At 42.8% G+C, this 24,132-nt stretch overlaps 1 protein-coding gene across 10 annotated transcripts in view; it reads right to left on the bottom strand.

Moving 5' to 3' along the window:
• dym (dymeclin) overlaps positions 1-24,132 on the bottom strand; it is a 68,318-nt gene that overhangs the window by 22,338 nt on the left and 21,848 nt on the right. For 9 of the 10 annotated variants that reach the window (XR_008833837.1, XR_008833838.1, XR_008833840.1 and 6 more), the window contains exons 9-14: positions 23,895-24,080; positions 23,611-23,789; positions 21,786-21,911; positions 21,532-21,645; positions 20,927-21,021; positions 16,740-16,839 (exon numbers count right to left, since the gene is read on the bottom strand). Coding sequence is in view for 3 of the 10 variants with exons in the window: in XM_056431904.1 (XP_056287879.1) it covers positions 16,740-16,839; positions 20,927-21,021; positions 21,532-21,645; positions 21,786-21,911; positions 23,611-23,789; positions 23,895-24,080 (800 nt within the window). In the remaining 7 variants the exon portion in view is untranslated. Of the gene's footprint in view, positions 1-2; positions 1,836-16,739; positions 16,840-20,926; positions 21,022-21,531; positions 21,646-21,785; positions 21,912-23,610; positions 23,790-23,894; positions 24,081-24,132 lie in introns of those variants that run through there. The other variant, XM_056431906.1, reaches the window with a different exon arrangement.

Raw genomic sequence — 24,132 nt, 5'->3', positions numbered from 1 at the left:
GGGGGGGAGGATGTAAAGGTTAATTGGTTTCTCACTACACTGGTTCCACTTGAAATGGTGTTTATAAATGATTGCTTCCAGATTGATCAGCAGAGAGGGGGGGGGGGCGCTGGAAGAAATAGCAAAAGGAGGGAAGAGAAGGATGAGAGTTGACAGCCAAGGTCTTAGCGAGGGACGGATAGGTGACCCTGGAAGCCACAGATCAGGTCACGTCACACGAGGTTTCCTCCGCGAGGCAGACGAGTGACGGTTGACGGCACAAAGACGAGAAGGGTGCGAGAAACGAGAGGAAGACAAAGAAGGTCGAGTCGCCGACACGACGCAAGTCATTCACTAAGTTCTTCACACGCACATCGTCACAATGTTGTCAACTATACTGTCAGTGTTCGTTACGAGAGCTCACATCTCAAAAGGTACTTTAAAAAAGGAACAGTTTTGGGAAATGTACCTTTATGTTTCAGAGGCAAATGAGAGAATCGATACCACTCTCATGTCTGGACAGTAAGTATGAAGAGACCGTCAGCGGTCAGCTCGCTGAGCTCGGCACAAACACTGGGAGCAGCTCACCTGATGCTGTAACGAGGGTCTTTGCGATTGTGTACGTCCGTCTTACTTTCCGTGTAACACCCGGTTCTGTGTCTTCTCTGTCTTGATTGTTTCATTCCCTGCACCTGCCCTCAGCCCCTCTTGTCTCGTTACTGTCTGATGTCGTACACCTGTGTTTCCCCCCCTATATGTTGTCAGTCTTTCCCTCGTCTCCTGTCAGATTGTCGTCTACAGTTCTGTGTTCTTTTCCCGTCGTCCGGTCCGTGTTCCTGGTTCTGCCTGTTTGACCCGGCCTGCCCTGAACCTGGATTCTCTGCCTGCCCCTTTTTGGACCTTGTTGTTTTTTTGTAAATTGTTTTGCCTCATTAAAGAGCGCCTTTTTGTTGTTACCTTCGCATTGAAAATGCGGAAGGTTATGTTTTGATCGGCGTGTATTTATTTATTTATTTGTATGCGTGTTATTCGCATAACAAAAAAAGTTTTAAACCGAATCGCATGAAATTTGGTGGGATGATTGGTTATTATCCGGGGACCATTTGATTAGATTTTGGGATCAATTGGGCCAAAGGTCAAGGTCATGGAAAGGTCAAAATCTTCTTTTTACCATAGCACGGTCAATTTGTATCCAATTGGCATGCAACTAATGCCAACATGTTCATAACTCATTGCCCAATCTTGTGATATGCGAAGGTATGCGCTCTACCGAGTGCCCGTTCTAGTTCATATTGCGTCCAGCCTGTCTCTCTGCGCCTGAGCCTCACCCTGTGACAAGAACCTGACATTTCGTGCATTCCTGCTTTGAAACCTTTAACCTTTGTAGTGTAGCTCTTAAAATAGTTACCTTACATCACGACTCAGACATGTTGGTAGTTCCAAGGCAATCAACCTTCTTATTAACGTGTAAATCTAAGCGTGGAGGTGAAATCTAAATCAGACCATCTGCTGTTTAAGAAAAGAGATTCTATCGCGTATTGTTCGCTCGCGTTCTCACGGCGATGTGTCGACAGAGACAGACGCGCAGATAGACGGACGCCGCCGCGATGAGATAACGGCCCGCGCGGCTTTGTCCATTGTGGCGCAGAAAGGAAACGGCGGAGAGACTGTGGGAAAATGAATAATCTTTAAAAGAGATAAAAAGCAGCGCAGTAATGACTCAGAGAACACAGTTCAAGAGAAGATGTATGATTTCCTGGGGTGCGACAACTGCGGGCGCTCTGCAGAATCTCTCATGTGCTGATGGCGTAAGATAGATAAGATCCGGAGACGATGCAGACGGCTTCCAAAGCAATCTAAAAAACACAAAACAATGAAGGCTAAGCCGCTTCATCTCGATGAAAACAAACACTGTTTGCAAGATGGACTTGTTGTTATTCCCATTTGCTAAAAAGCAAGGAAAGAAATTATAGCGAGTTTATTTTTAAAAGTTTAACATTAACTGCTTAGAAGCATATTTGGCCTGAGATGTTCCTCCTCTATACACAACAGAGCCAAAAGACAACAGCTGAGAAGAAGCTGGCATCAAACTGCAGACTAAGAGGAATACAGGATCAAGAACATCCACATTCGGAGAGGATTAGTTTAATGATGAGGTCATGAAACGAGTCGGCAAAGATTCCCTCTCCCTGATCTTGGGTCTGTGTGATTACCACAATAGTTGTGACCACCCCTCCCTTCCACTGGGTCCTGTTTGCCCTGTGTTTTGTCTTACAGGCTGTTCTTCAGCCGATGAGCCACGCCTGAGCCTGGAGGCTGCTGTCACGAGGCGGCCCCTGAAGACAGCGGGCCCTCCCTGGATTGGCTGGCTGCTCTCCGCTACAGCTTTAATTTGTTTGGTTTGTTTAAGCTAGTTGTGCTTTACTTTAAATAAATGTCTATCTATCGCTTCTTTCACTCGTCTGTTCTCCCATCCATGTTGCAGTCTGAGCCGGGTTGTACCAATAGTCCCTGGCGCAGTGAAAAGCGGAATGCTTTGGATCTGAAAACGTAGATTAAATCCCCCATATTTACATAAACAACTTTTATTTTTATTAGAATGCTTTTTTGACAAATCTAGACCAAGATTTTTACGAAGGGCGACACTTTTATAAGTATTTAATTACTATTATCAAAATATCTGTAACAAGATAACATTGGTTTATTGATCTCATTTGTGCTGCCAACATAAACTAAATAAAATTACTTTAAACTCAAGTCACTGAACTAGTTGGGACATCAACAATGTCTCTATTTATAAAATACAAAGTAGACCTTCAGGTAGCTCTATGTCTACAATACATTACCAACACGTTTAATGTGTGATAATCAGCTTATAGCACTGTAGAATTATTAAGATAGGCACTCGAACATATCTATTAGTTATACCAATAATAACATTTAATGAAGACTTATAAGGTCAGACAGCATAATACTTCATATTTTCTGGTTACTTGACATTTTGCAAGTATCAGTGCATTACATTTCCCAGTGTTTGCATTATAATTTGATAAGTCACTAAGTGGCCATTGTCTGCTTTATGCATCATTCAATGTATGCAAGACAAATAAACAAAACGCTGTCAAATGACTCAACTCCGGCTGTTTCTGCAGCAGACGGTTTGACTCGTCATACGAGGAAAAGCAGTTGCTACTAATAACATGAATGGTGGCTCGGTTCCATTTAAGCATCTTTCCTGATGCATTGATGGCAGCGCTGCACGAGTTGGCCACTCATAAGTGGACATGGTGTTTTCTAAACGGCTCTGTAAAACAAATATGTTAAAAAGATGAGTCGACACGACTGCCTCGCTCCCCCTGTCGACACCTGCCGGTACGGCGACGGTTCAGCACAGATCCATCACGTTAGCTCCGGACCGCCGCTCTTCAGCTACGACACACACTTTGTAAACTAGAACGGGCACTCGGTAGAGGACATACCTTCGCATATCACAAGATTGGGCATTGAATTATGAACATTTTGGCATTAGTTGCATGCCAATTGGATAAAAATTGACCGTGCTATGGTAAAAAAGAAGATTTTGACCTTTCCATGACCGTGACCTTTGACCCGATTGATCCCAAAATCGAATCAAATGGTCCCCGGATAATAACCAATCATCCCACCAAATATCATGCGATTCGGTTTAACACTTTTTGAGTTATGCGAGGAACACGCATACAAATAAATAAATAAATAAATAAATAAATACACGGCGATCAAAACATAACCTTCCGAATTTTCAATGCGAAGGTAACTAGAAAACAAACAGAAGATCAGAACTACGCAACTAAATCAATGACTGCCAGGATTGTGAAATGAATAAATGATTGATGTTAAAAACGTAATCGACCAGTTCGGCCAGTCGCTCCCAAAACTTGAATTCTCATCTTTGCTTTCCAGGAAGCCTCGCCTTAGACGGTACTCATCAGCGACTTCCTCCGGGGGAACATCCCGTCTCCTTTGAGGCTGGAAATGAGAGAAGTGTATTCCCTTGGTGGAAGTATTGCAATTCCTATAAAATACATTTGAAGGAGGTGCTGAGAAAACAAGTTTAATCTTTAATGTGAACACCTATGAATCAGGAAAGCCGTTTAGTAAAAAATTAGAAGCAAAAAAAAAGAGCTGGCTCCTGACACGTTCACAACAGGTCGATTAGCAGGTCCGTCTTTAAATCAAAGTCGGTGGTTCAATTCCGCCCTAGTCGACGTGCCCTTGAGCAAGGCGCTTAACCCCGAATGGCTCCGTGAAGCTGCGTCTACGGCACAGGTGTCAAACACAAGGCCCGCGGGCCGAATTCGGCCCGCCACATCATTGTCTGTGGCCCGTGACGGCTTGAAAGTCACATGATCACCTTTTCTTAAAGAAATTGAAGAAAACTATCCTGTGCTTTTATTTTGGAGGTTTCAAATTAAATGGATGCACGTTATAATATGAGAGAAATGTTCTCATGTACAATATTTCTACACTCAAATAAACAATAATCAAATGCAAAGGGGGTAGTTTATACGTTTATGTACTGGCCCTTTAAGAAGGGGGAAATGAGTTTGACGCCCCTGGTCTACGGTGTATGAATGCAACGTGACTGTGACTCACTTTGGATAAAAGCTAAATGAAATGTAACCGTAATAAAGATCACTCATGACATCTATTTCGTTACCGTGGCAAAAACACACAAACAACTCTGATAGGAAAGAATACGAGCTGCAAGTTGTCCAAAGGGAGGCGTAAACTGTCAGGATTGGTTTTCATGACAAACATCATTGTTCTGACGACCACCTGTTTCGACCAAGAATTTGCTAATGCCGGCTAACACCAGATTCAGAGCAGCAGCTCAGTGAGACGGCGGCGGCGAGCTGAAGGGAAGCAGAGACTCCGCCCCCAATCTGGGCTCACCATCTGCAACAGATCTGCATGTGGCAGCATTTTATATTCTGGTGCCCTGCTTCGGAAAAACAAGTCCCCATCTTATAAATATCTTTGCTATTTGGCCTTCGTTGTTGTTTTTATTTGTATACTAAGTACACACACGGTGCTGAAAGTAGCCAAGGGGATTCGGATGATTGTAATAAAAAAAATAAAAAAAGCATGCCGCTGTGCATCGACCATGAATCAGGCCTGCCACACGGATGCAATAACGCACATGCATTGAATATCAACCGGCCGCCGTGGAGCTTTAACAGGCGGAAGGCGGACGAGCCGGCGGTAACGAGGATTGATCGCGTGTCTGGAAGCAGAGGTGGCTTTCTGGGCTCGACTCCACCGCCTGACAGCGGGACCCGCTCCGCTCTGACGGAAAGCAGGCGCAGATACGGAATTATTGCACTACCTGCTACTCCCATTTGTCTGTAGTTTAGTTTATTATATGTTACCATATGTGTATTATATGTTATATGTATATATGTTCGTATTATATGTATAGGTCGGTATATGTTTTAGCATATTGTATATGTATCTTGGATATTTAGTAAGGTCATTATATGTTATTACATGTAGTACTTGTACAGAGTGTATGTTATGTTATGTTATATTATGTTTGCTATGGTAGTTGTTGTGGTGCCTTGTCCTAAGAATTTCAGTGCCCAGTCTGACCCTGTGTCATTCTGTGCATCTGACAATAAAAGACTTGTAACTTGGAAGACGACTGCGTGGGAGGAAGAGGAGGAAGACGGCGTGGGGGCGTGATGGAGAAAGCGAATGCGACGAAGAGGAGACAAAAGGAGGAGAGGAAGGCAGAGCCGGGGTTGTTCTCTGGCTCTGCACCCGACTTAATGAGATTAGCTCGGAAGAAGAAGAAAAAATCCCACACTGGGGAATTCAGGTCACGTGAAAATAGGCGAGCGAGACGTCTGCCTGGCCCTGTGTGTGTGTGTGTGTGTCAAGTGGATGAGATTAGGAGGTCCGTGGTCGAGTGGAAACCCAGACAGGATTTAAATATATTGGCTCCTCCTCCCTGTTCTCTGGCACTTGTTTTGCCCTGGAATAAGAATCCAGCCCCAAAAACACCCGACATGTTCGACTGTGTGCGATGTCTTCCCGCTCTGCTCCTCCTCCTCCAGTCACGTGCCGTTTTCCAGCCGGCCGCGTCGTCGTCGAGTCACCGCCGATCACGCCGCCGCCAAAATGCCTCCTCTCCGCCCAGGAAAACACAGGCCTCAGACATGAGCTCTATCATTAGTCTCAATGATGCTGCCCCCATCCGACTTCTTTCACCATTCACACAAACCTCAGGGGAAGGCGAACGCGCCTGTGAGTGTGTGTGTGTGTGTGTGTGTGTGTGTGTGTGTGTGTGCGTGGGTTTCCGTCTGTCTGGTTCTGCTGGTAATAATTCAACATGCTGAGAACAAATGTGTTATGTCTGCAGGTATGTTTGACCTTTGCTATCTGTCTGACAAGGAAAATTATAGCGTTTGCAGATGCAATCAGTGACTGGGAAGGACATCGCCGGCACGACACCGTGTGTCGCGTGTGTGTGCGTTAGTGTGCGTCTAGCCGTGCCATCACACCCATGCGTGTTTTTACCTTCGCATTGAAAATGCAGAAGGTTATGTTTTGATCGCCGTGTATTTATTTATTTGTATGCGTGTTATTCGCATAACTCAAAAAGTATTAAACCGAATCGCATGAAATGTGGTGGGATGATTGGTTATTATCCGGGGACAATTTGATTCGATTTTGGGATCAATCGGGTCAAAGGTCAAGGTCATGAAAAGGTCAACATCTTCTTTTTACCATAGCACGGTCCATTTTTATCCAATTGGCATGCAACTAATGCCAACATTTTCATAATTCAATGCCCACTCTTGTGATATGCGAAGGTATGCGCTCTACCGAGTGCCCGTTCTAGTTATGTATGTTTGTGTGTGTGGACAGGGTGTTTAGAGACACAGACATGCAAATCCCTGTAAAGTAGGCGCTGGCATCATTAAACTAATCGCTTAGCTCACTGCAGGCTGTTGCAGGGCAGACAAACCAGACATATTAAGAAAGAGTACCGACAAAGACAAGGGCATGGAGATAAACACAGACTGATACTCAGAAAGACAAACAGAAAGAGAGAGAGACCTAAAAGCCAGATGTTTTTTTACACCGTCGCAATATAAACCACTGAAATCAGAATTCTAAAGAATATTTGCATTTTTAATCCTGGATGCAATGTTATAATGGGCAAAAAAAAGATGGAAGGTAAGATAGATGAAGCAAATTATAAAGAGCGAGGGGGGTGGGAGCCCCATGCAGACAGACAGAGGGTCAGGCTGCCCGTCTTCTGGGAGTTTTTAATTTTATTTAAATGAGTCATTGTCTGACCTGCATTGTGGTCCCACAGCCATGTCATAATCACAGGTCAGCCTCTCAGTACCCCAGAGCTTCACAAAACATCCTTTGTTGCAGACACAGACACACACACACACAGAATGAGGCAAAACGGATCGCGCCGGCCTCCAGAACCACAGCGCCGACAATGCCCGTCTAGGATCCGAGTCGGAAAGACGGCGTTGGACGACTGCTGCGTCACCGTCTGTGTGGAGGGGAAGTCCCGTATATTTACAGACAGACGCCGTGTAATCAGTTCAAAATAAGCGCACTACCTCTCGGAGATCTGGCCAACGATCACAGCGGGGGGGTGATGACGCCTAGGGGTGCAGCAGCACTGTGGCAGAAAGGTGGGCCGTGCTAATTGATCCGCTGCTCGCTGTGTTGTTTCGCTGCGCATTGATCAAGAAAAGACCGGGGCGCAGCGGGGCGGCCCGACCTGCCATTTGGAGACAGACGATCATTAGGACCCCGGAAAACACCTGCTGCCCACAGAGGTGGCACTCCTACTGCCCGAAAGTAAACATAGAGAGGGTCAGAGCGACAGAGGACAGGAGATAAGAGTCTGACAGATATAATATAATATATAGAGAGAGACCAGCTAACAACTAGACACAGTATTGTCTTTACCAGGAAGGTGAGGGAAAGAATTGCAAAGATAGGAGACTAAAAAGGGTCAGTGAGTCAGTCAGCCCTCAGCAGGAGACGGATTTAATGAGCGCCGCAAGGGGACAGACTTATATTGAGACAGAGGAGAACATAATGAGCGAGTAGCGTCAGTCGAAGAAGTCACAGCTCATTGCAAAGCTGCAGGTACTTTAAATATGACACATCCCCGTGTTTCAAGACCCATCAGACACCAAATAGGAAGGATTTAGCTAATCTGGAAAGTTATCACAGTGGCAATCAGTTTATCTTTTATCGCGGTAGTCGTGAGGTGAACAGTCGGAATATGGTGTTCGGTTACGAAATAATCTTGTAAGAATGTGCTCGCCGGAGAGGAGAGCGAGAACATTCACAGGTGCTGGATCCTAAATAACAAATTTAAAAAGGGCAAAAGTCAGACAGAAGAGCCACACATTGTACCGACAGCTCCCATCGTCTAAGAATATGTATGTTACAGAGAAGCAGCGATGATACTAGAAAAGTGAGTACAATGCTAGTTTGCTTCTGAATACTTGGTATAACTAGAACGGGCACTCGGTAGAGCGCATACCTTCGCATATCACAAGATTGGGCATTGAATTATGAACATTTTGGCATTAGTTGCATGCTAATTGGATACAAATTGACTGCGCTATGGTAAAAAGAAGATGTTGACCTTTTTCATGACCTTGACCTTGACCTTTGACCCGATCAATCCCAAAATCTAATCAAATGGTCCCCGGATAATAACCAATCATCCCACCAAATTGCATGCGATTCGGTTTAATACTTTTTGAGTTATGCGAGTAACACGCATACAAATAAATAAATAAATACACGGCGATCAAAACATAACCTTCTGCATTTTCACCGAATTGATATTCCTCAGACTGCTTTATAATACGGGTAGATGAAATCAAGCATTCTGATTGGTTGAGAGAGAGTCACGGGGTGTACTTTATCGAGCCATAATGTACTGTACAGACTGTTTACATGTATCCGATCGTTCCATATCAGTGCGCACTCAAAATAACAACAACACTAGATTTTGCGCGACCGTTTTCAAGCTCGACAGTTAAAAGACCTTTAAAGTGAAGCTCAAATCATCAGAATGGGATTTTAAAAACAACAATAAACACATAGTTTTAGACACTAATGAATGAGAGACAATAGTTTGATTAAAAGAATAAACATTACTAAACATGTTTATTCTTAGAAACACTTATATAAATGTTTATTCTTTTAATCAAATTATTATCCTTTATGTGCTAATCTGTTTGGACTTGGCCTATGCCGGCTTATAATTTGAGAGTCTTCCTTTCAAAAACATATGAATTATTTTAAACTCGACGTAAATGAACATGTGAATATAACAAATTTCCAGGACTTTTCCAAAACTTTTGTGATTTAAGTATTTTCCATGACTTTTCCAGGCCTGGAAATTACAATTATAAAATTCCATGACTTTTCCAGGTTTTCCATGAACCCTGACAGAAAGTATGAAAAAAGTCCAACACTTAATTTGAAACAGAAATTTCCATGGAATTTTCCAGAAAATGCAATAGTAAACAAACGTAGTCCCTATAGACACACACACATATATATATATACACATTTAAACAGGTTGGTAACGTACTATAAAATAGACGTAAACCGTGTTCATCACTAGACTACATATTTTTTTCCCATGAGCAACAATACGTGGAGACTCGTGTGTAAACAGATAATAAAAGGCAATGTGGTAAATCACAGTTGTAATAATATAAAACATGTCGTTGTGAGAGATGTCGTCATTTTGGACAACTACTGTAAATTATAAACATGAACAATATCCTTGTAGCTGCTTATTACTACATTATAGTGTGCCATAAACATTATATTACATGTTTAAAAATGCTAAATGGGGGGCATTAAAGTAAACATTTTGGTATATGTTATTACTTTTTCACCACTAGTGTGAGAGCACATCAGCATATTACAATCATGTCCCACGTACAAGTGACTATCAAGTAAAGAAATCAAAAAGATAATCTTCTGACGTTCGGTTGGTTGATATTATCTCCTCACCTACATGGACCCCAGAGACTTAAAAACACAACTTCTAGACATGAGCTATCGTAGCATTATTGAAAAAAATACAATTCTGTAGCCTAATAAGAAAGTGGCAAATTCCTGGAAGTCCTGATAATAAACAGAAGGCATAATGTTTATTATCTTTTGATTTATCCTCGGGCTCTGCTTCTTCCCTAAACAAAAGTGAATGGTGCTACAAAGCTATGGCATGTGTCTACTCTGGCTATTAAAAAGAGATCACAGATTGTGACTCAACCAGCGCACATAAACACACAGACAGGGTGGTCCAACATGCTTCTGGCTCTCTGAGTGAGTGTGTGTGTGTGTGTGTGTGTGTGTGTGTGTAGTCTCTTCCCGGGAATGTGCAGCGGTAAACAGACGAAGAGGCACAGAAGTAACATCACCGCTCCCGCTGGCTGGGAGCGTTAACGTTGACGTGCGACGCGACGCAGCTCATGCCTCCTTTCTTTTGTACGTGTGCCTGTGAGGACGGGCATACGTCGCATGTCACTGCGCATATCTCAAAGGGCAGGGGGAAAACAAAACGAGTGCAATCGGAGATGCCGAGGATGCAGAGCGAGCGGCCGAGCGGCCCCCAGAGAGCTGGCCTGCTTGGACTGGGAGCCTCTGGCTGTCCCCCGGGGGCTCGAGGGGCCCTTACCCGTCACTCTTTTTTCCCCGACACGAACCAGACACAGCAGCAGAAACACATACAAGGATGGGGGGGGGGGGGGGGGCTCTGTGTCTGTATATATGAGAGAGAGAGACCATGAGGCAGACATCAAGAGGGAGACAGAGAAAAGAGAGGGAGACCTTAACGCATGAGCAGAGTGCGCCCGGCTTTAACTCGGGGTTTACAGCATTTGATGAAGATTTTTGTTCTTATCCTCCTCTAAGTCTCTCCCTCGTAAAAGAGTGCAATTACATGTCCGGGACAATCCCACATTAAACAAACATTAGCTCCTCCTCCTCCTCCTCCTCCTCCTCCTCATCTCTCCCTATAGTTCCCTAAACTTCCCAAGTTAAGGTGAGAGGTTGTGACTAACACCAGAGCAGGCCGCTTTCAATTACTGTACCACATCCACGACTCCTGGAGGAGGAGAGGAGGAGGAGGATGAGGAGGATGAGGAGGGCCAGCGATGGAGGGAACAAAGGAGTCGACACAACTTCTTCAGATGTCACGTCTACAGAACCTCAGCCTGTGAGGTCATTAGAACCGGCCGGAGAGGACAAGATCAGGGTTTCTGTAAAGAATGTACGTGAAGACTCCCTCTGATAACGGGGGGGGAGACAAACGGCTCGTCTGCGAAGTCTCAGCCTGGAGATAACATCTTGGATCGACTAACCTTTCATATTTAGCATTGAACTCGCCGTTTATTTCCCATCTGTGATTCCTCTATTTCTATCGACAGACAGACGAGATATTCAGCCAAGCTTGCAAAGACAGTTTAAGTCACACAGGTTAAAAATAACCGACCGGCGTTACTGTCGATGACGGAACCGGACAAAAATCAACTATCAAAATTTACTGCAGCATTAATGTTGAGTTCTGTTGTTGAATTTAGTCTTCTTTGAAATTATTGATAAGTAAAGCAGAAAAAAAAATCTGATACAACTTTTGGATTTGATTGAGTTCTTTTTAACCCTCCTGTCACCTTCACATTTACTGACATATTTTACCCTCGGGGTCAATTTGACCCCAGCAATTAAAACCTCCAGAAAATTATTAGAATTAATATTGTTTCCCAAGTTTAAGTGTGAGGTACTTTATGTTTGTTTGTTGACTACCTAAATAGCCCTTTAAATATATAAAAAAGTTGATATTTACCTTCGCATTGAAAATGCGGAAGGTTATGTTTTGATCGCCGTGTATTTATTTATTTATTTGTATGCGTGTTACTCGCATAACTCAAAAAGTATTAAACCGAATCGCATGAAATTTGGTGGGATGATTGTTTATTATCCGGGGACCATTTGATTAGATTTTGGGATCAATCGGGTCAAGGTCAAGAAAAGGTCAAAATCTTCTTTTTACCATAGCGCGGTAAATTTTTATCCAATTGGCATGCAACTAATGCCAACATGTTCATAACTCAATGCCCCATCTTGTGATATGCGAAGGTATGCGCTCTACCGAGTGTCCGTTCTAGTTCTTATATGTTTGACACAGTGAAAAACAGCCTGGGGTCAAATTGACCCCAAAGAACACCGACGTTAAACATTGAATGGGGTCAAATTGACCCTGAAGGTAACAGGAGGGTTAAAGAAAGTACAAAAGGGAAAAGATACTCTCAATGGGGCTATACTCTCCACTATAAGGATCCACTGCTTTACTTTGATATACGTTATGGATAACTGGATATCTGAGTGTTGCTTAGACAAAATAAGCCACGCGCAGTTATCACGTTTGGCTCTGGTTGGGTGTGGGTAGATATTGTTCTACCATTTCTTTACAGAACAAACACATTATTTATTTAATAAATTAAGAAAATGCAGATGGATAATGAAATTCTGAGCGGCATCCCTAATGATTTGAACCCCTCTGTGAAAGCTGTGCTCTGAGAAGGAAACACCACTAAGACCAAGACGTCGTTTACAACCAAATCCGTGAGAAAAGTTAATTGTGCACCCCGCCGTCCAAGACGCAAATAAAAGCTGATTTTATGTCTCGCGGTGGTTTTTATGCGTGTGCACATGCTCAGAAGGCAAACAATACAACACGTTCCTTTTCATCCAGAGATGTCAATAACGCCGACCGTTGACTTCTGGCTGTTAACAACAAGCCACGGCAGCCCTCGTCGCCGTGGGAACCGATGTCACGTGACTTAGTATAGTCTAAGCTCCAGGAAAAACATCGGTCTCAGAAGAGTTGACCAGCTCCATCGGAAAAGGTCTGTGGCCCTGACTGGAGAGCAGACATGCTTCTAGGGACACAACTCTTGTTGTAAAAGTCCCATGAAATAATCCGACTGGTGCCGCGTGCCCTTGAGCAACACCCAAAGCTGTAGAGACGACCTCGCACTCTGACCCGTCACTGAGAAGATTTAATCGGGGCAAAGTTATCTCTCTTTTCTGCTTTCCTTGTCCATTTCCAGTCATATACGGTGGGTGTTTATGAACATAAATACAACAGAGCATTAGAATAAGGCCTGAAGGAAGGAAGCATCAAAACAAAGCTGGATAATTGCATTGTATATGTTTTCCTGTGTGTGTGTGTGTGTGTGTATGTGTGTGTGTGTGTGCATCGATGTCTGTTTGCAAGAGGGCCTCATCAGACAGTTGCTACATGGTTGAAGGAGCACTCCAATACACTCACGTTTCCACAACACCTAAGGGTATCTACCGAGACCTCCGAGAAAAACTCCAACCCCCAAATACAAACACACACACAGAGAAATATGTTTACACACACACACTTATCTCGGACCAAGCAAATCTAATGAGACAGGGAGACTGAGATGTATACAGGCAAACCCGAGGCAGGAGTGCCTGAACACAAAGACAGACAGTTACACAGTCAACAGTGAACAGTGTACTCAGGTGTGGCGTCCTAACAAGATCTATAGATATGCGATTGGGACATAATAATATTAAATGTATTGGTTAAAACTTTCTTACTCACTGCTGTCACAGTGTTTATATTTCAAATGTCAGATATACACTGATGTTCTAGAGGCAATTTAATATTACGTCGGTGCCACGCTCAATACTTTCATTTAATATCATTCTACAAGTGGAGACTAGACTAAATGTGTGGGATCAGAGGAAGACAAAGGATCGGAGTAGACGGAGCCGCAGACCGCGACTCGATACTAAAAACCCGCGGGGACGGGACTTAAATTTAAATTGCAAAATGTAGGAACGGCATCACGCTGTGCGGCGCGCCCTTAAAACGAATCCCAGAGAGAATCTTAACTGGTCGACACAAACGGCGCCGGGAGCGAAATGGGGAGTCGTCTCTGTGTTTTACAGAAGACTTGGAGAGACACCAAAAAAACATGTTCAAATATCGAGGAAATGCTATGAGGCGGCGCACAAAGTCGTCTCTTCTTTACTCGAACGAGATCACACGCATGCCAGGACTGAGCACCGAGCATTTAGATGGCCACAGCTTTTAATTCAAATGCTATGGTGATAGATTAAAAAAAATAAATTGTAATATGGTTATTACCTTCGCATTGAAAATGCGGAAGGTAATGTTTTGATCGCCGTGTATATATTTGAATGCGTGCGTGCGTGTTACTCGCATAACTCAAAAAGTATAAAACCGAATCGCATGAAATTTGGTGGGATGATTGGTTATTATCCGGGGACCATTTGATTACATTTTGGGATCGATCGGGTTAAAGGTCAAGGTCATGAAAAGGTCAAAATCTTCTTTTTACCATAGCACGGTCAATTTTTATCCAATTGGCATGCAACTAATGCCAAAATGTTCATAATTCAATGCCCAATCTTGTGATATGTGAAGGTACGCGCTCTACCGAGTGCCCGTTCTAGTTTTAGATGAGAAGATCAATACAAGGTATGTTTTTTTAACCACGAGTGACTTTTTAGCTGCAATGATTGTACCTGTGGTGTACCTGTGTCCTTGTATTGTATTTTATATATTGTTGTTGTATTTGTGTGTTTTTTTATGGACTCATGAGTCTGGAATAAAGAAATATATATAATACCTGTATGCTAAACATAAAGCTTCAGCGAGAAACCGCTGATTATAAAGACATGAAGCTAAGCTTAGCTTAGCATAAAGACTTGAAACGGGAGGTAACAGCCTACCAGACCCTCTTAAGCGTACCAATTAAAATATTGTATTACATTTGTTCAATCTGAACAAAACAAATTAAAATGGTCCCAGAAGCAAAGGATTAGCCTGCAGTAGTAATCCTTTCATCCAACTCTCAGCAAGAAGGTCAATTTCTAAAACTATTTCGTGAAGAAAACGAATTTATTTATTTAAAGTTTAATAAATAAATGAATTGATTGCCAACAATAAAAAAGTCCAAACTCATGACAAATTGTGAGAGTGAAAAATGTGTTGAGTGTTGCCATTCACTAAGAGGAGCTAAAGATGGTAAATGTTACATTTCAGTGCGTGTTCAAAGATACTGCTGGTGCCTTTAGTAGAAATAACTCATATTTGCTTAAAGTATTAATAAATCCTGACAGCAAAACATGAAAGAGATGAAAAAATATCACGTTCCTCCGCCTCTTTTTAGTGCTCCTGAATTTTTTTTTTTTTAAAGACAGCCGTCAACTCGAGAAGCAAACTGTCAAACTAGTGAGCTCGATCAAATACGAGTCAATATTCTGTGGCTGTATTTGCCTTTTTCTAACCTCAACGGTTTAGCTGTAAAATGAGAAAGTTTGCTCCGGTTGCCGGGCAGTTTGCACTAAAACGAGTCTCTGAATACATTTTACATGAGAAACGGGCAGCGGCATAAACCGTGATTCATGTTCGATCAGCGATGCCGAGTTGGATTAGAGTTCACGAGCCGTGATCGACAGCCGTGTTAGAGACTCCTCAGAGACCCCGTATCAGGGTTCTTACACATTGTGAACAATGCATTTCCAGGACTTTTCCATGACTTTAAACCAAATGTCCATGACCAAACTGAAATCTCGATATAAACATGAACAATTCAGAACATAGATAGGCATAGATCCTCTCTGCCTGATAGATCATCGAGGTCTGGGTCGTGGAATTCCTGCTACCAACTACGCCACTGCACTGTTGAGACTCCGCCCACTGTTGAGACTCCGCCCACTCCTCCTCTCTACCTCCATCTGCCTGATGGATCGTGGAGGTCTCCATCGTGGAATATGCCGACTACCAACTATTCATACACTCTGTCATATTCATTGAATGTGTTTTAACTCTAATCTGTCCTTCTGGTCACATGACATCTATTGTCCATATAGTCACATGACATCTATTGTTCATATAGTCACATGACATCTATTGTTCATATAGTCACATGACATCTATTGTCCTGTCCATCCTGGAGAGGGATCCTCCTCTGTTCTCTCCTGAAGGGTTCTTCCCTTTTTTCCCCTGAAGGGTTATTGAGTTGTTCCTGATCCGATGTGAGGTCAAAGGTCAGGGATGTCTATGTGTTCAGATTGTAAAGCACTCCGAGACAAATTTGTAATTTGTGAAATTGGGCTTTACAAATAAACTGAATTGAATTGAATAGAACATTTTGCGTATTGATTGCGTACGCCGGCTTATATTTTGAGCGTCTTTCTTTAAAAATCATATTCATTATTTCAAACTCGGCGTAAATGAACATGTGATTATAACACATTTCCATGACTTTTCCAAAACTTTTATGATTTAAGTTTGTTCCATGACTTTTCCAGGCCTGGAAATGACCATTTTAAAATTCCATGACTTTTCCAGGTTTTCCATGACCGTACGAACCCTGCCGTATTTGTTTTACCTGCCTCGTGTACTGCAGTCGGGACATAGTGACCGCTTGGGCCAAGACAAAAGGTTATCGTTATTAAAATGACCCGCTATAGCTTTAAAGTGTGTTTGTTACTTTGTGATTAATCAATGTAGTTTTCTTGTGTTAAACGTGATTATTCAATTATATGTAATTTAGCTTTGGCAATAAAGCACCTGGGCTGTTCCTGCTAATGAAGCTAGTTTGAATCTGAACGAGAAGAGCGAGAGGGATACTCACGTAGTCGGGCACCGCCGCGTTGTCCCCCTGTCGGCCTCTCAGAGACTGGGTCGCCTGCTCCAAAACCTTGTTGTGCTTTTTGGAAAGCAAAGCAAACAAACTGCAGGAGACACAGAGAGAGAGAGAGGAGGAAAAGGAGTGAGAGCAGTAACCACAGATGAATGATACACCCAAAAATACACACCCGTCATACCCAGACAGTGGCTTTAACTCAGTGGACCTGAAGAGAGAAGCACTTATTTAGGACATTATTAGAGAAAGGTCCGTTGTGCTTTCTAAATGAGGCCTTTAGAATAATTTAGAATAATTAGTTTGGGAATAAAATAATAATAATGGAAGTGGCAGGCTTCAGAAATGATGTGTCAAAAATATATAATGAACATTATGCCAAGTGTATCAGACATTTTTTAATCATAGCTCCTGTTTGCAACAGGCTGGTAGTCCTGGGAAATGTCCAGTATGTTTACATGTGTGCATGTTTGTCTGCCAGTTGACCCACAAGTTAACTGACTTGCTCTACCCTCATTGTGTGTGTGTATGTACACACACACACAGTGCATGGTTGTGACTGCATGATTGAATGTGATGGCTAGACACGGACATACAGAACATCAAGAGTTCCCCAGTATGCTCGGGTGACCTTGGGACACACACACACACACACACACACACACACACACACACACACACACACACACACACACACACACACACACACACACACACACACACACACACACACACACACACACACACACACACACACACACACACACACACACACACACACACACACACACACACACACACACACACACACAGTATTCATTCTGTGTTTATCATTATAATAATTATTAGTGACCTTCTGTTTTAATTACAACTTTTTAATAATCTTTCCCGGCCCCCGAGGCTGTTGTAAGTTTAATTTGTGTGTCAATCAAGGAAAGAAAAAATTACAGAATAAATTAAATTCAATGACAGCATTGGGCTATCGGAAACTCAGATGCAGAGCTCCGCTAAGCCCCTTAGAGCAACACCTGTCCATCCGTCAGCACTGAAACACACACACACACACACACACACACACACACACACACACACACACACACACACACACACACACACACACACACACACACACACACACACACACACACACTCAGCTTTTCTTCTTCCGGCTAATTGGCCAAATGATAGCTGAATGGCGATATGTGAGTAGCTGTGAGGCGGTCGACTTGTTATCTACAAACCGAATGGACCTCTTGTACCATCGATTCAGTTTATGAGACCACCGAGCGAGTTCCACCTGGGACACGCGCCCACAATAACATCCCTCATCTGGGCCGAGGCAGCGACGGACACGGCCCGGGAAGCAGCCGCACAGAAGGATTTCCACTGCCGGCCTGATCCCAAAATGAGGCTGAAGTAACGACAGACGTGCCCCCCCCCCCACGCCGACGATGTGTAGGCGCTCTGTTTCCACCGGTTCAAAAGAATCCTTTTGTATCCGTGAGTGGATGAGTGCTGTTCATACGACTCGGTATGAACGTTCACACGTTCATGCCGAGGCTCGCATGAGTCACTGTTGAAAAATTATGTTTCCACTAAAAAGCTGCTCACATTTTGAGAGAATTTCCGATATTTTGAGTAAAATATATTAATAACTGCATCAATTACCTTTATTGTAATACATCCAAGAAGACACACATTGAAGGTTATATAATCAATTGAGGAACATTAACAACTGCCCACCAAAAATGGCATTTGTGTTTATAAAAATGAACTTAATGTACTTTCTTCTCTTGTACTTTAGAGCATGGTGATAACAACAAACAAGGGTTTTGCAGTTATTTGTCCCCTCAAATCCCAATCTATATTTATTCTTAGACCGTTTCACCTCACACAAGCGTAAACATCTTGTTTTGTCATATTTTGTCTTTATCATATCTTTTAGAGATTAAATTGAAGAAACAAATAATCGTAGGTTTAAGTTAGTAAACAGTGGACTAATGCTGAAACAAGCAAATGATACTTAAATCGATTATTTTATCAGGAGGAAATTAACAGGACACTAGTTACCTTCGCATTGAAAATGTGGAAGGTTATGTTTTGATCGCCGTGTATTTAATTAATTATTTGTATGCGTGTTACTCGCATAAGTCAAAAAGTATTAAACCGAATCGCATGCAATTTGGTGGGATGATTGGTTATTATCCGGGGACCATTTGATTAGATTTTGGGATCGATCGGGTCAAGGTCAAGGTCATGAAAAGGTCAACATCTTCTTTTTACCATAGCTCGTCAATTTGTATCCAATTATCATGCAACTAATGCCAACATTCTCATAATTCAATGCCCAATCTTGTGATATGCGAAGGTATGCGCTCTACCGAGTGCCCATTCTAGTTGTTATTTAATTGAATAATGTTAGGAATAAATAAGGTAGGATTGAGGCTCCAGCTTCTCGACTCAGCTCTGGACCAAACAATTAATCTAGAGAGTAATGTGTGTATTAAACCTCACAAACAAGCATGTGTGGTGACTGAGGACGGTGGATATGGAGGACAGAAAGGGAGTATTGAATGAGGGATAAAATGAAGAGAAAACTAAAAAAGGGAAATATGTGAGGTGGTTGAGGCAAGTCAAACCCACAGCTGCCTGTAAATAAACAGCAACAACTGAATTAGGGAGCAGAGTTCCTGGCAGACATTTGGAAATTCCTGGCAGGAAATTCCCTGTATCTCGCTAGTCCAGCCGGGCCTTGGCCATCACAGTCATCATCATTATCATTATCGTCAGACATGGAGTCAGTGGCTCTGCACAGACATGAACACACAGTCACAGACAGTGTTCCTCTCTATCTGTGACTCTCCCGTGTGTCGAGTCAGAGAGAGAGAGACCCAGGCCGCGAGATAAGAGGATCCTTGAGCGTGCATGTCTTCAGGGAAGGAAACATTCCTTCCTGTTTGTCCGGAGTTCACAGACGGACATGAATGGCTTGATGCGCGTGTGCGTGTGTGTGTGTGTGTGTGTGTGTGTGTGTGGTTTGGACCTTGTCTTCTAAAGTCTGTCGTCTGCTCAAAAGGCCAACTCCTCTCATGTGACATCATGTTCTTCTCTACACAGGCCCTCCACTCTCTCCATATTTCATTCCTCAGTCTCGCCTGCTGTGCTGTCGAGTTACTGAAACCATCATTAAAACTAATGAACACGCTTGTGTGTGAACTGCCTTTGGGCAACTTCTGCCTCTCTTTCGGCGTCTTCGCTCGCCTCACAGATGAACAATGCGTCAAAGCCGGACACTTTACTCGAGGCGGCAATTGAAGTGATACACACGACTGACAGTGTTGATTTCAGGATGTGAATCTACACGCGTGTCAGGAAGCATGTTATCCCCTGTGCCACACTCTAGTCAGAGCACACTGTATTCACAATCCTGCCCCGAGGAAGGCCTCTGGCTGAAATGCATCAGCTGCTTTGATGGTGTCGGCCTCTTCGCCTTCATCAGCTGATTCATATTGCTTTCAAAAACACAGTTTCTCTCTCCGAGATGCACACATGTTATCTTTGTTGTGTAAATTGTCAACCAGAAAAGAAGCATATTCAGCTAGTTATGAGGTAGTAGGGGTCGGAGAAATTAAGATGATAAGAGATGTGCCATACCTTTTATACTGTGGTAATATATATATATATATATTAAAATATATATCATTTTTTATATATATAAATATATATATAAAGATTAATATATATATATTAATTTTTTTTCAATCATGGAAAGATTGCAAGTCAAAGAGCAGAACTATTTCAAGGCAAAATTAGATATTTTTATGCGCTGTGTTTTATTTATATTTATATTTAGTGGTATTTAAATGACAGACAAAGCCAAAAACAGGCCTCCCTCCGTATCGTGATATAGGAGGTCAAGATCTAGATTCTAACTTAAACCACGAAAGGTAAAGAAATATATTTATATTCAATGTCAAACAGGCAAAATAAACAATAGAAATATACTGACCGTTATACAATTTTACATTTAGCTTCAAAACATGTAATATTCGAACCAAAGAAAAGAGGAGAACATCTTGGATAGAAAGTGAAATAATGGAGGAAAAAAGCTAACAAATAAATGATTCTATCCTCCTGTGTTCGGCTCCCTTTGCTGTGCGGTTACAATCGGTCCTCACCTGATGATGCGCTGGGCAGCGTACTGGTGGAGGCAACGGAACTGGGCCGACATGTTGGCGAGCGCAGCAAGACAGTTGGTGTGGAGGTACTTATCCTTGGGGGGGGAAAGCACACAGACATACACGTTACCTGAAGTGACTGTTCTTATTTAAATCTTTAAAGCAAAATGCCCGATGTAGATATGATTAATGACCTTCGCATTGAAAATGCGGACGGTTATATTTTGATCGCTGTGTATTTATTTATTTGTATGCGTGTTACTCGCATAACTCAAAAAGCATTAAACCGAATCGCCTGAAATTTGGTGGGATGATTGGTTATTATCAGGGGACCATTTGATTCGATTTTGGGATTGATCGGGTCAAAGGTCAAGCTCAAGGTCACGAATAGTTCAAAATCTTCTTTTTACCATAGCGCGGTCAATTTTTATCCAATTGGAATGCAACTAATGCCAAAATGTTCATAATTCAATGCCCAATCTTGTGATATGCGAAGGTATGCGCTCTACCGAGTGCCCGTTCTAGTTACTAACTGCAGGAGTCAGAATGTGTGGCCATTTTGCTTTTGCGAGTGCACAAACTGTGTGAATACGTGCTCAACGTACCCGCGTCCGGGTCATGTTGAACTGGATGGTGCGGATGACCACCAGGATGAGCAGGCTGCCCAGCGAGATCTCCGTCAACGTTCTCTCCGAGTACCACGGGACGCTCTTCAGCACCTGCGAGAGGGAGAGAGACCCGCAGGAATGAGACGCGTCGGCATTTATTCATGATTTATCCCGGGCCGTTGCAAAAACAAAAAAGAGAAAAGGTTGCCGTGGCAATGCCTGAAACGGGAACGACGTGCTTCTATACCCACCACCTCGTGGACGGAGCGGTTGAAGGCGTCGTCCTCCGTGAGGATGAGAAGGATGATGAGGGCCATGTAGACGTGATGAGAATTTCGGTCCTCCACGTGGTAAAGGATCTCGAGGATGGGTAACACCTGAGAGGAAGAGTGGGAGAGCGGGGGGGGGTGAGCATGTCAGTAGGTGGAGCTGCAGATCCATTAAATCCTCGTTACAAGATTTCCCAATGAAACAGCCCGAGGAGACAAAAATGCTAATATCCATCTTGCTGCACATGAAACTGAAACGCTGAATACCTCTTCTACAAATAATAAGGTGTGCACAATCCAACGTGTACTTTCCGTGTTATTCTCGTCAGGGAAAGGATGCTTTTTGTTGCATTGCCAAGGTTTTTTTACTTAAGTTGAATTCATCAACGAGCCCCGTATAAATTATGCTGTCACTGGGATACATAAAGCCCCTGGAATGATCGCGGCGTCGCCACCTGTGGTTCAAACCGAGTGCCACGTACCACAGATGGTAAAAGTAATTCGCTAATGATAGCAATGTGCAAGATTGAATTCTAAAAATCATACTGGAGAGTGGAAGCAGCGAGTCGCTCACATCGGTGAGCGATGAACCCACACAGATGCTACGTAAGCTCATTACTCTGTCGTGCTGCGGCGCTTTATTGTGGCTAGACTCATTTGGAGCCCCCCCTTCATAAAGAGCTCAATCTAGATTTGCTAATGATGATATTTTATTACGGCAGCCATACGAATGGAACAACGCGCAGAATGATGGACGTAAATGAATCTAATCGACCTGCAGTTCAAAACATGAATGTATAATAACTACATTTTATGCACATGTTTGGGGATTGCCAAGAATTTTCCGTTGCAATTAGTTCAGATGCCTGGCCTTTTTAAACCCAGTAAAAAGGCAAAACACAGTAGTGTGTGTGTATATATATATATATACACACATATATATATATATATATATATGTGTGTGTATATATATATATACACACATATATATATATATGTGTAAATATATATACACATATATATATATATACACAAATATATATATATACACATATATATGTGAATATATATATATATGTATACATATATATATACACATATGTATATGTACATATATGTGTATATATATACATATATATATATATATGTGTGTATATATATATGTATACATATATGTGTATATATATACATATATATACAAATACATATATGTACATATATATATATGTACATACATATATATACATACGTGTATATATACATATATATGTATGTATGTATAGATATATATATGTGTGTATATATATACATATATATACACACACACATATATATATATACATATACATATATATACACACACACACACTTCTGTAACTTCCACAGCTATCCAATGAAACCAAATGATTTACTGTAACAGTGTGACCGAGCCTCGCGCGTGTCTGTCATGTTCATACGCGATAGCGTCCGACACGCTGAGCTTACGATTGATTTTCATTCACCATTTGCCTCAGTACATTCACTCTGCTGTCAGGAATAACTGGCGCTGTCCCACGTGGACAGAGTAGCACCAGCTGCCGCCGCATACATCCCCACGACTCACTGAGCCGTCGCTTCGGTCCCGGATGAAACGATTTCACGGCCGCGCCGCGAGTGTGAGGAAGGACTGCATAATGTGTTTTAATGAGGATTACCCAATCGCAGTGTTCTTTCCTTTTGCCTCAGAGTTTTAAAACTGCACACAAAACACCAATTGAGACGGGGGGGGGGGATTATAAATGTGCGTTATTCCCAACCGTCAACCCACCAGATTGTCCATGTCGGTTCTGGAGAGCATGTACGTCCTCATGTTGGCGTTCTGGTGGAGGAGGGTGTACAGCAGCAGCGTGGCCTGGTCGGAGCGCTGCTGCTCGCACAGCGCCGTGTACAGACTGTTGAAATTGATCTGGAAAGTGTGAGGCTGCTCCACGGACAGCGACGACGTGTCTATATGAGTAGGAGTGAGTGTTATTTGGATTATTACTTTATTACCCTCTGGTACACGTCACACACAACTCTCAAATGTGGACAGTGGATAAACACACGTATTACCTTGCGTGTTTCTGAAACAAATGATAGCCTGCCGGTAGGGGTTGGGCCAGTCGGGCCCATCTGTCAGATTGGCGAGGACCAGCAGTAACAGAAGGCTCTGATTGGACAGAGGTAAGGGGTTGTGCTCCTGGTCGACCCCGACTTTGCCGCCAGCTCCACCTAAAGTGAAGACGCTCCACAGCCCACCTGGAGACAGACGGAGACACAAGTAGTTCAGAGTGAAACGAATACACACACA

The sequence above is a fragment of the Pseudoliparis swirei genome, chromosome 15, assembly GCF_029220125.1.
Source record: "Pseudoliparis swirei isolate HS2019 ecotype Mariana Trench chromosome 15, NWPU_hadal_v1, whole genome shotgun sequence".
Classification (NCBI taxonomy): Eukaryota; Metazoa; Chordata; class Actinopteri; order Perciformes; family Liparidae; genus Pseudoliparis; species Pseudoliparis swirei.
The sequence above is the reverse complement of the archived record's forward strand: the minus strand, read 5'-3'. Positions and strand labels throughout refer to the sequence as shown.